Below are 18,393 nucleotides of genomic sequence, written 5' to 3' on the forward strand. Positions count from 1 at the left end.
GAGTGTCAGGCACACTGTTGGATATACAGTGCAGATGCAGGGATGAATGAGACAGATACAGTCTAGGGGAATGAGTATATTGAATAGAACAGGTCTCTTTTAGCATATTGACAGACTAGGAATGGAATGGAGAAGACAAGTATACAAGCTCTTCTGGGTTAGAATTTGTTTGATGGAGAAATTTTCAAGGTAAGGGATGTGTCTACAATTCTTTAAATATACTTCTCACTAAAAGGTAGTAGGTAGAGGGGTGCCTGGGTGGCTCAGTCGATTAAGCATCCGACTTCGGCTCAGGTCATGATCTTGTGGTATGTGAGTTAAAGCCTCACATCCGGCTCTGTGCTTACAGCTGGGCCTGGAGCCTGCTTCAGATTCTATGTCTCCCTTTCTCTCTGCTTCTCCCCCACTTATGCTCTATCTCTCTCTGTCTCTCAAAAATAAACGTTAAAAAGTTTTTTTTTAAAAAAATGTCGTAGAGATTTTGAAAATTCTAAAGACAAATGAGGGGCACCTGGGTAGCTCAGTCAGTTAAGCATCCAACTTCGGCTCAGGGTTCAGGTCATGATCTCACGGTTTGTGGGTTCGAGCCCCGTGTTGGGCTCCGTGCTGACAGCTAGCTTAGAGCCTGGAGCCTGCTTCAGATTCTGTGTCTCCCTCTCTCTCTGACCCTCCCCTGCTCACACTGTCTCTCTCTCTCTCTCAGAAATAAATAAAACATTAAAAAAACATTTTTTTTAAATTTAAAGACATAAATATTAATCAGACTTTTAATGATTTATTTTTGATTAGGTCCAAACTAAATGACATGATAGATGCTATTCCAAAAAGTAAAAAGAACAAGAGATGTCAGTTGCACTCCTTAGATACACACAAACCAAAACCTTTGGGGTAAGTAGAATCGCCTATCAAGATGTTTTGTAATTGTTAAGATTATAAATGTTGATCTTATGTAGTAGAAAGAAAAATGCGCTACTGCTTTTATATATTAATTGGTTACACTGTAACATAGGTTAAAATAAATCTGTCTCCCAACTCTGTAATGCCTTTTTGCATTGAGACTGTGTAGGGTCTCAAAATTTGATTGAGATTTGTTTGATTTTTTTCTTTGGAAGTTGTTTTTTCTTATATTAAATACATTACAGAGGAAGGAGATTGAGATCTTTATGGAAATTTATTTCGTCAACACTAAGTTTTTCAAAGTAGTGGTATATCATTCTTTGATCTATATGATAGTCATAATGTATAAATTATTTTTCTTGTCTTATATCTAGGTCTCCCTAATAATTTATCAAGGATTAAAAAAAAGTCTTGGATCAGTTGTAGCAATGTGTATTTATGTAATTAATTCACAGTTTTCTTCTTTCTCCAATGCCCAGGGCTGCTTTTGCCACCATCTCCCAGCACATTGTTACTTTTACTCCTTACAAAATTGCTTGAGATTGAGGGGTGGTGGTAAGAAGCCATGGAATTTGAAGGAGGTTTCTAACAACTAACTTTTGTTTTGAAGAGAATGGGATGATATAAAAACTGTATTTCTGAATTACATAAAAAAATAGTTTTTTAGTATCTTGTTGATATTGTTGACACCACTGTTGCATAGATATTTTTCTTCCTAATAAAAAGACCTGGATGACCAGGTAGTGGTATGTTAATAATCTATTAAGAATTTCTTCCCCCTATACTCAGAAACAGATTTTTTAAAAATCTTATGAAAACTGCCACACACATAGGAAAGTAGAGAGACTATTTAAGAACAGCTCTCCCTTCCCAATTATCTTTACCCAGATTCAGTAGTATTATCAAAATTTGTCACATTTGTTTTATTTATCCATCTTTTTCTTTGCAGAAGTATTTTAAAATAAGTCCCAGACATCATGCTATTTTACTTCTACATATTTCCACATACATCTCTAAACACATGGACATTTTCTTTGATAATAACAGTGCCATTATAACACAACAAAATAAACTATAATAATCTTTTTTTTAATGTTTTTGTTTTTTTCTGAGGGAGAGAAAGAGCGTGAGCAGGGGAGGGTCAGCGAGAGAGGGAGACACAGAATCCAAAATAGGCTCCAGGCTCTGAGCTAGTTGTTAGTGCAGAGCCCAGTGCAGGGCTCGAACCCACAAATGGTGAGATCATGACCTGAGCTGAAGTCGGACGCTTAACCAACTAAGCCACCCAGGCGCCTCAAACTATAGTAATCTAATACCCAGTTTAGATTTTCCCAGCTGTCTCTAAAAATGTCTTTGTATGTGGATTTGTTAGAATCAGGATCCTGACAAGAATCACCAACTATATGATATCTCTATGAGAGTTCTCTGAACTCAGGAAAGCTCTATACAACCTAAAGTCGTTATCTAAAGAAAATTGTTATTTTATGTACCTTGTTTACCAATATCTTTATAGAGATTTCCTGACTTTTTGAAAGTAAAATTCAGTCTAGTTTTCTCATGAGACAGTGACCTTTATCTGAATGACTTGTTGGCTAAAGCCACAGAGTAGTATAGTATTATAAAAAGCCTGTCTCCTGGTTTTTTGTTTTGTTTTGTTTTTTTTGTTTTGTTTTGTTATGAATACTTTTCATTTAGGAACCAAAGATCAACAGACATCTCAATATCTTAGATATCTGCTCATTGCCACCTTCCTTCAGAGATCAGTTCTACTTTTGCTCTGGATTCCATCTCCTCTGATTCTCAATGATTTTGCTTTATCAATTACCTACTTTTGTTAAATTGGCATATGACTATGTTTTCCTATCTTTCAGTTTAAAACAAAAAACAAACCTCCACAAACTTCACATTCCCTACCACATCAGGAGCCAAATGTTTTAGAAGGTTGTTTGCTCAGTTCTGGAATCAGTATGAGTTGATCTTGAGCTCGGTCTCCTAAAGTATTCCCTTCAGTTATTCCCAGATGCCATATGGATGGCAAGCCAGGGAGTACAGCACACTTGGCCAAGACTTCCTATCCTCCACTTTGGATGGTCCCTGCCATTGTATGCTACTGTGACTCCCCCCCCCCCCCCCCCCCCCGCCGTTTTCTGTTTAGACTTTCTCCAAGTGTTAAAATTGATTAGGTTCTAACCTCATCAGTGGCAACAATCCAGCTCAGCCTTCCTGAGAGTGTTCTTATATCCATGCAAGTAACCCCAAGTTATTGTCTGACTGGGAGTAAGTTTGAGATTCAAAAGAAAAGTTTAGGCTACATTTGTAGTCCTGTAGCTGATGACTGAAGATTACCTTAGAGAGTAGTATTCATTATCTTTCTATCTATAGAGAGAGTAGAATAAGAGAATGCTGAGGAATTTAGTTTATTGGCAGAATAGAAGCCAGTAAAGAAACTTGAGAAAGAGTGGCCAGAGAGGTAGAGGAAGCCAAGGGAAAAGAGTGTTTCAGGGGGAGTCTGGTCAGCTGAATTGAATGCTGCTGAGTCATCAAGGACCCAGAAGTGTCCGTTGGATATAGCAACACTGTCATAATTGGTGATATTGATGAACAGATCGGTGGTTGAGTAAAAACAACCAAGATCAGAATGGGCAGAAAAGTGCAGTCTAAGATGTAATGGCTCAAGCTGTGAGTGGAAAGTATAGGAGTGGAAAGACTTCTTTTTCAGGAAGTTTGGTCTTGAAGGAGTGATATAAAGACATTCAGCTGAGAGATTGTGGATAAAATCTTGATTTGAGCTGTGGCATTTTTTAAAAGTATTTTTTAGATTAATGCTTTCATGTTCTGATGATTTAGGAATCATTTCCCAGCTCTGATTTCATGAGCCTTTCCCTCAATTATGAGAATTTGAGTTTGAGGGTTAATCAGTTTTAGGAGACCATGGGTCACTTAAGCATAATTAGAAAAGAAGGAAAAATGGAAGTCGAGAGTGGAAGGATGGAACATGGAAAGCAGAGCAGTGGTTGAGGTTTTGGTTTCAAATTAGATTGCTGAACTTTGCCTGAGCCCTTGTGACAGAAAATAGAGAGCTACATTGTACATACGACCTTAGATGGTGGGCAGGGAGTTGAGAAATACGTATTAGCTATATAGAGTAGGTTAAAGATTCAGAAGTTTTTCCATATCAGGCATCCAAGGTAATGAATTCCTAGGACTGTAGTGAGACTTGCAGAAGAACAGGCAGGAGCCAATTGTTCAGAATCATGAAGTATCAAGAGCCTATCATTGAATGGAACATAGACACACATTTCTCTTGAAATCCACATCTGCAACAAAGCAAAATGCATGACCAGAGCTACATTGAAACCTGTGGGGTAGGGAATATCTGGGAAGTTTTTAGTAAGTTTTTAAAAAATTATTTGTATATATTTACTCATACAAATTGTATAAAGTGCTCATCTTTGTGTGCTATCTTTATTTTAGCATAAGTAAAAAATTTGTTTACTGTAATTAGATTAATATGTGATTTTTTTTCCCCCAGCTGATAAATGTAAAGGTAGATAAGAGTTTTGTTGCCATGGGTTAGCTATAAAATCACATTAAGTAGATCACAACTTGTTAGAATTTATGATTTTTGGAAGATTGATCCATTTTACAGGTGAAAATGTAATATTTTTTTAGCCCTGTTGATTTTAACGCATTCCAAGTAGATTTGCTCATAAAATGTTTAGTATCTTAATGAGATGGTATCTTGATAAATGTAAATGTTGTTAAGTTGTGTCAGGTAAACTTAATAGTTGAGCAGAAATTTTTATATAAAGATATGAGCATATGTTTAACATTTTAATATGGTTAAAGTGAATATGTAATTATGTACAAATTTGCAGACTTAATCTAATATAAATGTATTAAAGAGTTCTTGATTTTAGACTATAGAAATTATTTCTTCAGATTATCTCAGTGTCACTAAGCTTTGTACTATACTGTACTACAGTGAAGGGAGCAGTAGCAGTGTCAGTTCAGAGAAGTTAAGTACAGATAAGAGAAGTAGTGAAGACCACAGGAAGGACAGCAAGTGTAGGATCATTTTCCATTATGGACCTTTCCAGGGAACAGCCAGGTAAAATCAAGCAATCCTTTACTCTGCCTTTTTTTTAATGTTTTACCCTTATATATTCCTCCTTTTCACTAATACTTATTTCTTTCTGCAGAGGTTGTTGGATGGATGTCTGGGAACTAATGTCCCAAGAATGCAGGGATGAAGTAGTTTTAATTGACTCTAGTTGTCTCTTAGAAACACTAGAAACGTATCTGCGAAAACACAGGTAAGTCTAAAGGTCATCACAGTATAGTTGGAAAGTGCCTTAGTGCCCTCTCAGTCATCCAAATTGACCTGTCACCTCTTCATATAATGTCATGTCAGTCAGTCTTCCCATTAATACCTGGTACTAGGCAGAGCTTAATGTTAGGGTAAGCTGTTCCTTTATGGGATGCCTCTTAATGTCAGCCTTCTTATGTTGAGCCAGCATCTCTTCTTTCTGTAATTTTTACTTTTAAATTTTATTGGCTGTTGGTTCCAGTAAAGTGTACTTAATCACTTTGGAAACTCTAGTATTTCTTGTTTTTATGATAGAACATTTCATGTTGTCATTTTAAAAATTAAAGTTTAAATTAGCAGCTTTCATTTAGTAATATTTTAAATTATTTCTTCTATAATTTTTTGTCAAAGACCCTAAAAATAGAGCTGGAATTTGTGTGCTTCGTGTACTAAAAAAGTAACTTCAGATTTTTCTTTTTAGAATACTACTTTACAAAGGAATTTTCTAAGTGTCATTAACATTTGGAAATTCGTAGGGAGGGAGAGTGCAGTAGGAAAGGAAACTGGTAAGGGAACCATCTAGAGATGGTGTTCTTGGGGGGAGTTGTACTCTTTTAATATAAGTTTGTCACATGTTTGGTGTGTGGTTGTATGTTTTTTGACCTGGGACATACATACATAATTATATGTAAATGATACCTGGCATTTATCAAGACTGGTGTTTGTATGGCAATGAGGTAATGAGTTAACCTGAATACTAAGGTGTTTTTTTTTTTTTTCCATTTACAGTCTTTTTTGTGAATTTGCCTTTTTGCTTGATTATACACAAGAGAGTAAAGAAGATGTCAAATATTTGGAGTTTTGTAGGAGAGGGACTCTGAAGGGTGGGGAGAAATACAGTTAAGAGAGATTGCTTTGAATCCTGGGTTCTACTGATTATAACTTTGTATGAGTTACTTGGCTTTTCCGTGCCGCAGTTTTTTTTTTAAGACAAAAATGATAGTGCTAATTAAATTTGGATTAAATTTGTCTTGGGGACAGGACAGATGATACTTAGTCAGGCTTACTTAGAACAGTATCTGGCACATAGTAAGCACATCAATGAATGTTTGCATGCCAGATTTGCAAGTTCTTGTTATTCCTGTGTATCAAGTTACAGTTTTAGGTACAGTTTGAATTTTTGAGGTGTGTATAGTCAGTTGAGAATTATTTCTAAATGTCTAAATAATGTACTTTTTTGGCAGTTCTACTTCATTTAGTGGACTTTTCTGAGCACTTCATAATGAAGATTTGATAACAGCCATTTAGGCATTAGGGTAGTACATTATTAGAAATGAGATGTTAAGAAATTGTGAAACCTCTGCCTTAAAATGTCTTTTACATTTATGTGCAAGGTTACTTTTGAAAATGGGAAAAGTCACTTTCATTCTTACAACTTCCATATAGTATTTTTAAGTTGCTCTTTGTTTATATTACCCATGATTATAGACAAACCTACTTTAATCTATGAGGATTTAGAGCAGTAAAATATGGGAAAAATATTTCAAGTTTAATTATTGCTGCTGAATGACATTTAACCATTTATTTACCTGAAAAACCATTTAGTTACCTGAAAATCTTTTATAACCTGAAAACATGGAAGTGTTTGTTATTTCTGCATTTAAGTCTATTCTTTCCTTCAAGAAGACTTTTTTAATTGCGGTCAATACAAAACAAAACATAAATTTACTTCTTAAACAGTTTTTAAGTGAGCATTACAGTATTGTTAACTATATGTATATTGTACAGTGGAGCTCTAAAATTTTTTCATCTTGCATGACACCCATTGAACAACAATTCCCCATTTACTCTTTCTCCTGGCCCCTGGCAACCAGGGTTCTGTTCTGTTTTTATGAGTTTATTTTATTTTTAAGTTTATTTATTTTGAGAGAGTGCACATGCAGGGGAGGGACACAGAGAAAGGGAGAGAGAGATAATCTCAAAATCCCAGGCTCTGCACTGTCAGCAAGGAACCTGGTACAGGGCCCAAACCCACGAACCAGGAGATCATGACCTGAGCTGAGATCAAGAGTCGGGCACTTAATCAACTGAGCCACTCAGGTGCCTGAGTTTGATTATTTTAGATAACTCACACATAAGTGGAATCATTCAGGGTTGTCTTTTTGTGACTGGCTTATTTCACTTAGCATAAAGTCCTCAAGATTCATTGATGTGGTAGCATATGACAGAACTTCCTTCTTTTTTAGGGTTGGTTCATAGTCCATTGTATGTAGATACCACATTCACCTGTCAGTGGGCATTTAGGTTGTTGCCCCTACATCTTAGTTATTTCTAATAATGTTACAATTACCATGAGTGTAGAAATATCTCTTTGAGATCCTGTTTTCAGTTCTTTTCGATGTATACTCAAAAATGGGATTACTAGTCATATGATCTGTTTTTAATTGTTTTAGGAAATGGCATACTTTGCTATTATTGACACACCGTTTTTACAATTTCAGCAATAGTAGTGTGCAAGGGTTACAGTTTCTCCACATCTTTGCTAACACGTTTTCCTATTTTTTTGCAGTGGCCATACTAATGGGTATAAGGTGGTATTGTGTGGTTGTGATTTGCATTTCCCAAATGATTAGTGATGTCAAACAACTTTTTATATGCTTGTTAGTTAGCCATTTGTATATCTGGTGATATACATGCCTATTCATGTCTTTTGCCCAATATTTAATTTTTTTGTTGTCATTATTGAGTTGTAGGAGTTCCTTATACATTCCAGGTATTGACCCTTTATCCAGTATGTGGTTTGCAAATATTTTCTCTGTGGTTGTCTTTCACTCCCTTGTTTTCTTTGCTACACAGACGCTTTTAAGTTGGATATAGTCTCGTTTGTTTGTTTGCTGTGCTTTTGATGTCATATCCAAAATATCATCACCTATTCAATATAATGAAATTTTTCTTAGGGCATCTGTGTGGTTCGTTTGGTTAAGTGTCCGACTCTTGATTTTGGCTCAGTTCATGATCTCACAATTTGTGAAACAAGCTCCATGCCCAGCTCTGTGCTGACAGTGTGGATGGATCCTGCTTGGATTCTCTCCCTCTCTCTCTCTCTGCCCCTCCCCTGCTCACTCATGCGCGCGCGCTCTCTCTCTCTCTCTCTCTCTCACACACACACACACACACACTAAATAAATGAACATTTAAAAAAATTTTTTTTCTATGTTTTCTTCTAGGAGTTTTGTAATTTCAGATCTTAATGTTTAGGTTATAGTCTATTTTGTGTTAGTTTTTGTATATTTCAAGGTTTTTGAGGCATTAATGAAACTGATTTAACTTGTCAACAGTATTGCTCCTGTTTATTAAGTGGACTTAGAGCCTCTATTTTAACATCTATTCATTTCAGGAAGCAAACTTAGATGTGTGTATCAAACAAACACATGGCAGTGTAAAGGTAAATATAGTAAGAAGAATAAATCACAAATACAGGAACACAGGAAGGATAATTAATTCTAGTTATGGGAATTGCAGAGGGGTTCTTTAAGGATGGACATGATTTAGGCAAATGGAGAAGGATGTGGAGAGGAGTTGGGGAGGAAGCAGAAGAAAAAAAAACTGAAGTAGGGACACTTCAGTTTTGATGTTCAAAAGTAGTCCATTGTATGGTATGTAGGGAGAGGCAGGGTGGAGTGGGGAGAAGCATGAGGGAGAGATGAGTCTTGGGAAATAAGGCTGGAAATAGGTGGGGTAAGAGAGGAAGTCATTGAAGGGCTTGATAAGGAGTTGGAACTTTATTTACAGACAGGGGAGGGGTCTTTAAGCTGAGAGTGAGATAATCAGATCTCACTGTTTTAAAAAAATACTACGAGAGATGCATTGGAGCTAGAAAAAAATGCAAGCAGGGAAGTCAGTGAGGAAGCTTTTAAAAAAATTAAGCAGTTTAAAACAGGGCAGGGGGGATCAGAAAGAAGGGGCTGATGAGAGATGTAAGAAGTAATTGATACTGGGGTGCCTGGGTGGCTCAGTTAGTGTCTGACTCTTGACTTTGGCTTGGGTTATGATCTCACAGTTCGTGAGTTTGAACCCCAGGTCAGGCTCTGCTCTTGGGATTGTCTTCCCCTCTCTCTGCCCTTCCCCTACTTGCAGGCTCTCTCAAAATAAACAAACATGTTTTAAAATACTAAAAATAATAATAATACTTGATACCATTTGGCTCCACCCCTTTAAAAGAGGATCTAAGGGGAAGTTGAGAGTTAACTAAAGTTTTCTTCCTGGGTGACTGTATGAATGGTGTTAACAACAGGTTTGGAAGGGAATCGTGTCACCCTTGGTATTGGACAGGGAGTTTAACTTCTTGCCTAGTAAATATCTGTGATGTTCCCCATTTTTCAGTATGAGTTTGGCCCTATGGCAAGGCAAGCTGTAGAGGTGAGAGGCACATGTTGGCTGAAGCCATGGGAATAGAAGAGGTCACCTAGGGAGATGAATTTCAATTAAAGAGAATAAAATTTCTTCATTCCACTACAGCTGATCTTTGCAGAGAGGCAGTTATTAATATTATGAGCCTGTTTTTTTTGTTTGTTTTGTTTTTAACCAGACCAAGTTTTTTCTTATTCAGGAAATCAAAGGTAAAGAAACAAGGTTCTGTTCTTTCTTTCTGACTGAATAATGTTTGGTTTCTAAAAGAAAATGTCTTCATTCTCTACATTCATACTCCTGTACACTTTTTTTTTCTCTTTTACACTTTTGCCACATTATAAATACTTAAGTTTAGATCACATTTTAAAATAAATGTTTATTGAGAGAGAGAGAGAGAAAATCCCAAGCAGACTCCACATTCAGCATAGAGCTCAATCTCACACGCATAAGATCATGACCTGTGCTGATATCAAGAGTCAGACGCTCAACCAGCTGAGCCACTGAGGTGCCCCTGGACCACATTTCTATGCATATGTTGTCAATATTATGATTGTATATTAAGAAACATACTTTTTTTTTTTTTAGAAGAAGAAATTTGAGGGATGCCTGGGTGGCTCAGTCTGTTGAGTGTCTGACTCTTGATTTTGGCTCAGGTCATGATCTCACAGTTTTGTGGGTTCCAGCCCCAAATCTGGCTCTGTGCTGACAGCACGCATCCTGTTTGGTATTCTGCCCCTCTCCTGCTTGTGTTCTCTCAGAATAAATAAATAAAGTTTAAAAAAAGAAGAAATTTGACCTTTTGTAAGTAACTAGTAACTAAAACTCCATGTGCCACTTTCCTATTCTTTATGCTCCCACCATCTTCCCAATGCTTATTAGCTAGTGAGGTGTTAAAATGTAGCAGAATTTCAAATCCAAGTTTTACTGACTGAAGATAGCAGCTATTTTCAGAGGTTGAAAGGAGAATGATTCTTTGAGTCATTGGTTTGTAGCTTTTTGTTTTATTTCTGACCTGTACAAATTGCTCTTGAGGAGGTGATATTTTAGTACTTGGCAACCATTTTCTGGAAGTGCATTTTATGAACAAACAGTATATATCTGTCTCATTCTTTTAGGTCCGCGTGTCTCTCTTATTTAAAAATCATTTGCAGATAGGCACCTGGGTGGCTCAGTCGGTTAAGCATCAGACTCTTGATTTCAGCTCAGGTCATGATCTCAGGGTTTGTGAGTTCAAGCTCCATGTCAGACTCTGCACTGACAGTGCGGAGTATGCTCAAGATTCTCTATCCCTCTCTGTCCCTTCCTCCCTTCTTCCCTCTCTCTCTCTCTCAAAAATAAATAAATAAGCATTTAAAAAAATCATTTGCAAGGGTCCCTAGGTGGCTCAGTCAGTTAAGCCTCCAATTCTTGATTTTGGCCCAGGTCATGATCTTGAGGTTTGTGAAACTGAGCTCCACAACAGGCTCAGTGCTACAGTTCGAAGCCTACTTGGGATTCTTTTTCCTTCTCTTTGGCCCTTCCCTACTCATGTCTGTCTCTCCCTCCCTCCCGTCCCCCCAAATAAACATTTAAAAAAAAAAACCATTGGCAAATGGAAATCTAGCTATACTCCACAATCCCTAAAATTGTATATATCTTACATGTGTCTGTTTTAAATATCTGGAGGATTTATTTTAATGCACCATATGGGAGGGTAGTGTCATTGTCTAGTACATGCTTTATGAAATACTTATGCAGCCAGTTCTTAATTTTGAAGTATTTCTTTTCAACAGGTTTTGCACTGATTGCAAAAATAAAGTTCTCCGAGCATACAATATCCTTATTGGTGAACTTGATTGCAGCAAAGAGAAGGGCTACTGTGCTGCACTTTATGAAGGTTTGCGGTGCTGTCCACATGAACGGCACATACATGTTTGCTGTGAAACAGACTTCATTGCACATCTCTTGGGTCGTGCTGAGCCAGAGTTCGCAGGAGGGTATGAGTATGTAATTTGCTAGAATGGGCTATCTAGCGCTTTGCTTCATTTTATTACTGAAAGTTTTATTTCCATCACCTTTTGCATCAGTACATATAATATATGTATAAATTAAAGTGTGCTTGTAAAGAGTTTGCTTTCTTTAAAATATGCATTTCTTAATTGACTGAATACAGATAGGGAGAATGTGTTCTGTGGTGTTCATTTCAGTCCTCTGCTCCTTGTTGCTTGAAGTAGACAGGCATTTTTTTTTTGGCTTTCATTATTATAGATTATCATTTTCACTTGAAAATGATTCGAAGGGATTTTTCCCCCTCCATCCGTGCATTTCCATATTTAAATTTTGTTCATAATGATGGTTTTTGCATAGGAAGAAAGGTCTTTGCAGCAGAGGGTTAAATATTGAATGTAATAAATGGATGGTGCATATTATCACTGAATTATATAGGAACCTAAAATTTTATCTCTGGCTTTTTTGTGAAAATAAAATCAGAAAAAGTTGTTCATAGAATAAAATGAACCTATTTTCCTTTGTATTTTCTGTATTGGCTTTCATTAGAGTGCCTACTTTGTGCTAGGCATATAGTACACAAAGACTTACCACTGAAGTTCTGTGAACCCTACTATGGAAGACCAGCCTAGAGGGCTTTTGTCCATGATTGAATCACTTTGGCATTGCCTTTATCCATTCCCCTTCAAAAAAAAGAAACCCACGAAACCCAAATAGGCATTTGTTATAATTGGAAGATGAAGGACTGTCATGCCTACTGTGAGCTGGACACATATGACTTCTTGTGCCCAAAAACCATCTCTATAGGGCCCTAGTTCCTGAATTGTCTTATTTTTAGCAATTAAGACTGAGTTCTGCCTGCATGTGTCTTTCTCACTGGTTATGTACATGTATGCTTGTGTGTTTATATATACATTGAATTTGAATGTATAACTGGCTTCTTACTAGGTATGTAAATTGTGTTTAAAACCTGAACTTGCTGATAGATGTCATCTGTCTTTTTACTTTTTCAGCAAAGGGTACTAGGAATTATGTGTGATTTTTTTTCTCCATTACAGACGAAGAGAAAGACATGCTAAGACAATAGATATAGCTCAAGAAGAAGTTCTGACCTGTTTGGGAATTCATCTTTATGAAAGACTGCATCGAATCTGGCAAAAACTACGAGCAGAAGAGCAAACATGGCAGATGCTTTTCTATCTTGGTGTTGATGCTTTGCGCAAGAGTTTTGAGGTAAGAATAGTGACCTGCTTCATTGTCTAAGATTTCTTCGTTAGGTTATTCGACTGAATGCTAGCAGTCTGATTTTGCGTCAGAGGGCTGTGATCCACTGATACTGTCATGGATTTGGGGGCAGATTTAGGGGCAGGGAATTAGAATTTAGAAGTTTATGGATTTTCTTTGATTTTTAATCCTGTTATTCTGCCAGCTTTGGTATTTAGACTTTCTCAGAGTGGAAAACTGAAGTTGATTATTTAGCAAGGTGTTGCTATGAAGTATAACTAATGAAAAGATAAAAGCAGCCCCAGAGTAAGTTAGAAACTTAATTCATGAGTTTCAGTTTGTCTGCTGATATCCAGTAGCCTCTTTATATTGCTGGTATTGGGTTTAGTGCTTGTGATTTGGTAACTTTTTTTCCCCCAGTTCTCTGTACCACATAAATTTTTGGCTAGTGAACATTTTGTTATATTCTGGGGCATGGTTGTTACCCTTTAACTGGGTCACTGATCCCTTTTGTGAATAGTATGAAAGCTATAAACCCTTTTTTTTTTTTCAGAAGCCCATCCGTGAACTTTAAACATTGTTTTGGGGAGTCTGAGGAGATTTGTACTAGTTCTTGCTGAACACTTTTTCTTTTCTTTTCTTTTATATGTTTGTGACTTCAGAAATTAGATCATGTAATCAGGTTAAATAGTCTTCTATTGTGTGAAGAAATGAATGTATGTTTACTTTGCTGTGTTGGAATTTTGAAATTTGAAACTAGAATATTGCTGGTTTGGAATAGGAGTGTATATAGTGAGTCTGTCTTTCCTTTTGGGATTGGTGGTGTATTCACTTCAAGTAGGTTTTAAGACATCATCATTTAAAGTATTAAAATTTAGGGGTGTCTAGGTGGCTCAGTTGGTTAAGCGACAGATTTCCTCTACAGTTATCTCACGGTTTGTGGGTTCAGTCCCTGCATCGGGCTCTGTGGTGCAGAACCTGCTTGGGATTCTCTCTCTCTCCCTTTCTATGTCCTTCCCCTATTCATGCTCTCTCTCTCTCTCTCTCTCAAAATAAATAAATAAATAATAAAATAAAATAAATAAATGAACTCTTGTTTTCTGCTCAGGTCATGATTTCTTGTGGTCGTGGGATGATTATGCCCTGTGTCAGGCTCTGTGCTGACAGCACGGAGCCTGCTTGGGATTTTCTCTCTCTGCTCCTCCCCTGCTTGTGCTTACTCGTGCTCTCTCTTTCAAATAAACATTAAATAAAATTTAAGATTCTTTGTAGGAATGATCTGGTAAATTGCAACATGAATTATCAGTGTTTGTGGTATCGTTTAAAATCAGCAATTGAGAATTTCCAAGGAAAGTAAAGATAGTTTTGACCAATATTCATTCTCTACTGTTTTTATAATAGATGACTGTGGAAAAAGTACAGGGTATTAGCCGATTGGAACAACTTTGTGAAGAGTTTTCAGAGGAGGAACGAGTAAGAGAACTCAAGCAGGAAAAGAAACGCCAAAAACGGAAGAACAGACGAAAAAATAAGTGTGTGTGTGATATTCCTACTCCTTTACAAGCAGCAGATGAAAAGGAAGTAAGCCAAGAGAAGGTAGTAGTCCTTAATTTTGACTCATAAATATTTAGTATTGCATTTTGCTAGATTTTGGCATTTTTACTATGCTTTTCCAGAATATGAGGAGCTGCAACTTGTATATTGACTTTTTTCCTACTATAATTAGTAAAGCAAAGAATTTTAATGTGTTTATTTTATAATATTTAGTGGTTATCTTTTTACCTGATCTTAGTATATTGTTAGATCAAAGTCCAAATATGGAGAGTTAACTCCATGCGTGACTAGAGCGGTTCTTTTTGGTCTCAGGACCCCAGTGCATTCTTAACAATTACAGTGCTTGGTGTGCTTTTTGTTTATGGGGACTATACTTACAACATTTATTGTATTAGAAATTAAAATGGAGAAATTTTAAATTGTTAATTCTTTTTAAAAAATAATAAGCCCATTATGTGTTAATATGAATAACATTTTTTGAAAAATGTTCCAAAACAAAAAGGAGTGAGAAGGGTGGCATTATCTTACATTTTTGCATATCTTTTAAATATATTTGGTTTAAAAGGAATCAGATGGATTCTTGTATCTGCTTCAGGATTCAGTCTATTTCCATATGTTGCTTGGTTGAAACATTTGAAGAAAGTCTGGCCTCACGCAGAAAAGGAAGGAGTATTTTAATATATACTTTTTCAGATAGTTGGATATTCTTCTTTGGCATTATAGTTCAACAAGCAGTAGTTTCTTAAAGATGGAACCTGGCACCTTTGAATGACGTTTTCATAACTCAGTTAAATTAAAATCCATTAGTCAGTCTTGCACTTTGAATAGATCTTTACTTATGCATGACTTTGTAACATCATGAATTGGTCATTTGAAAGATACTGGTTTACTGAGTTATGCAGATCTTGCCAGATACTGACATTTCATTATATAACATCACATAATCATGTTAAAGCCACTACCGATCTCATCAGAAAGGCCTATAAGTATTGGGAAGCCTCAAGCACATTCTGCTTGTTTATACAAGTTTTCAAAATTCTGATTGTAGTTTGAAAGTTTGAGTTTTGTCACTAACAATAAATATTGTCCGTTGTTTTCCTTGAGGTGATGGGCTGCCTTCATTTCTGAGAGAATGGCTTTAAAATATCCAAGTCTGAATAATCACAGTTTGTCTCTCCTTCTTTCAAGCAAAATTGATGTTCCATGATTAAAAACAGCTAATTCAGCTTGTAACTCAAACAGTTGGCTCAAGTGCACTTCCTTGAGACAGCCATTGTATTTTGGTGTGCAGCAAAAGTGCTTTAAGTGTCCTCCTTATTTGTCAGACATCTACTCATGAGTTGATACTTAAAAAATATTTTTACTGCTTCATCGAAGACATTCATAAGTGAAGTATCTATTTATTGATTTCCTGAAAATGCTTGACAAGTAAAAAATATACTGACTGTTAGTACACTTTGATTGCCATTGCTTTGATTTGTGCTGAAGTACCAGCAACTTTTCCCACCATTGCTTTTGTATCATGAGTGTAAGTGTCAATACAGTGAAAAATGCAAGTATTCTGATGAAAGTAGTTTCGACCTAGGGAATCCCTGGGGTCAGCAAACTACAGTTTGCGAACTACTCTCCTAGACTTTCCTGATATGATTAATTCTTAACTTGCTTTTAGTTGTTTCATAGTTTTAATGTGGTTAGTGATTTTTCATGAGAATAATTTTTTCAGTTGTTAACCTCCTAACTCCTATTTAATTGGTTGATGTTAAGGAAATTAACTGTAGCCGTATGAAGGTAAGACTTTTTACTGTCTCTTAATGTTGATCCTTAAAGGAAACAGACTTCATAGAAAACAGCTGCAAAGCCTGTGGCAGCGCTGAAGATGGTAATAGCTGTGTAGAAGTAATTGTTACCAACGAAAACACATCATGTACCTGTCCGAGCAGCGGCAATCTTTTGGGGTCCCCTAAAATAAAGAAAGGTAACTATATACAGTTTCTTCTTAAAATTAAGTCTTAAATTTATTCTTTCTTTCTCTTAAATGTAAGAGGTTTTAGAGATCTGTAACTTTGATACATAATACTTCCTTTTTCTTTATGGTGTTTGATTTGTTATTATTTGACAAAACAAAAAATTATGAACCCTCATCATAGTTTCATTATAAAGTTTAGTTTCTACTTTGAGTAAAGCTATCAATTTTGAAATTTTTCTGTTGTCTCCAGTTGGTTCATTCTTTGTTGGTATGTTAATTTTGTAACTCTCAACCGGTTTATTTTCAGGCTTATCACCACACTGTAATGGTAGTGATTGTGGATATTCATCTAGTATGGAAGGGAGTGAAACAGGTTCTCGGGAGGGTTCAGATGTTGCCTGCACTGAAGGCATTTGTAATCATGATGAACATGGTAGGTCCAGATTAAGCTTCCCAATTATTTCTACTACATGGCTGATTTAAGCACATAAATAAGAGATTATTGATTTCTGCAGGTGACGACTCCTGTGTTCATCACTGTGAAGACAAAGAGGATGATGGAGATAGTTGTGTTGAATGTTGGGCAAATTCTGAAGAGAATAACACCAAAGGAAAGAATAAAAAGAAGAAAAAGAAAAGCAAGATGTTGAAATGTGATGAACATGTAAGTGTCAGAGTTCTTAAACCTTTGCTGTTGAGGGGAGAACAACCTGTTTTTGGAGTGGAAACTAAGCGAGTCTGCAGCTTAGTTGCTGGTATTTATTATTTTAGAATGAGTACCTTTAGAATGCAGTTCTGTTGGCTGCTCATCCTTTGATTTGTGTGTGTGTGTCTGTCTGATGTCCAGTAATCCAGGTGAGTCATAAATCCAGTTCATTCTTTTCATAATACTTGTAAATGAATTAGCCGTGTAATCTTGAGTAGTTTGCTTGATCTTAGTTTTCTCATCTGTAAGGAGATTCATAATCCCTATCAGATTAAGTTCTGTGAAGATGAAAGAGATTATGTTGATGGGTTAACAGCATCTGGGATGTAGTAAGTGCCTACTAAATGCCAGCTGCTGCTATTATTTAGTTCCTTCTAAAAGCTTAACGCACTATCAAGGCCTTTTTTTCTTTCTTTAAAGAATAATTCCTCTTATTCCCTCCTTTTTTACCTGGGTAATCCTTTGCTTGCTTTCAGATCCAAAAGCTTGGAAGCTGTATTACAGATCCAGGTAATCGAGAGACCTCAGGAAATACCGTGCACACAGTGTTTCACCGCGACAAGACCAAAGATGCACATCCTGAAAGCTGTTGCAGTCCCGAAAAGGGTGGGCAGCCACTGCCTTGGTTTGAGCATAGGAAAAATGTGCCACAGTTTGCAGAACCTGTAGAACCATCATTTGGTCCTGATTGCGGAAAAGGTGCCAAGAGCTTAGTTGAACTCCTTGTAAGTAAGGATATCTTATTGATTGCTCATGAGGTAGAAGTGGGAGGGGACAGTATTTGAGAATTTAAAGTTGGGAGTTGAGGAGCCTTTTAAGAAATTAAGGTCAGTCTTTCATTATCTTGGGTCATCAATTCTGCTCTTCCATGTGTGGTTTATGCAACTCCTCTAGAGCACATTTCTTTGTCCTCCTTTATGGAAGAGAAAAGAATAGTTGGGAGAAAGGGATAGAGTTAGCATTATGCCCAGGAGTATGCCTCCTTGAAGAGGGTTATTGTAAGCAAACTGCCTTTCTGAGTGGCAGCCTATGGTGTCCAGCCTTCTAGACCAGGAGAAAACGTAGAATCTGAACTAGAGCCCTCTTTTTACTTCTGTTAGGTTCATGTAGGGTAAAAGCATAACTGAACTTGCAAAATCTTTTAAAATTGACTGTAAGTCTTGGTACTTTACGTTAATTATGCCTGATTCCAAGCAACCCAGTACATAGTTTGTGTGGGTCTTGGAGGAGGGAGAAGAAAAGAGAAGGGTAGTATATTCTGTATAATAGTTAGGCTCCCAATGGAAACAAATCCTTTAGCATAGTGTTTTTTTTTCTTTTTTATGTGGTGGTTAAGTTTCT

At 36.6% G+C, this 18,393-nt stretch overlaps 1 protein-coding gene across 6 annotated transcripts in view; it reads left to right on the forward strand.

The window, feature by feature from the left end:
• The window catches only part of GGNBP2 (gametogenetin binding protein 2), a 32,675-nt gene that overhangs the window by 13,269 nt on the left and 1,013 nt on the right, over positions 1–18,393 (forward strand). For 2 of the 6 annotated variants that reach the window (XM_039256345.1, XM_039256346.1), the window contains 10 exons: positions 790–888; positions 4,883–5,008; positions 5,100–5,213; positions 11,389–11,598; positions 12,661–12,835; positions 14,228–14,422; positions 16,208–16,355; positions 16,654–16,779; positions 16,862–17,010; positions 17,529–17,777. In XM_039256345.1, the coding sequence (XP_039112276.1) occupies positions 790–888; positions 4,883–5,008; positions 5,100–5,213; positions 11,389–11,598; positions 12,661–12,835; positions 14,228–14,422; positions 16,208–16,355; positions 16,654–16,779; positions 16,862–17,010; positions 17,529–17,777 (1,591 nt within the window). The remainder of the gene's footprint in view (positions 1–789; positions 889–4,882; positions 5,009–5,099; positions 5,214–11,388; positions 11,599–12,660; positions 12,836–14,227; positions 14,423–16,207; positions 16,356–16,653; positions 16,780–16,861; positions 17,011–17,528; positions 17,778–18,393) is intronic. The other 4 variants (XM_039256348.1, XM_039256347.1, XM_039256349.1 and 1 more) reach the window with 4 other exon arrangements.

This window comes from Hyaena hyaena, unplaced genomic scaffold (genome assembly GCF_003009895.1).
Source record: "Hyaena hyaena isolate Hyena2069 unplaced genomic scaffold, ASM300989v1 scaffold_568, whole genome shotgun sequence".
NCBI lineage: Eukaryota > Metazoa > Chordata > Mammalia > Carnivora > Hyaenidae > Hyaena > Hyaena hyaena.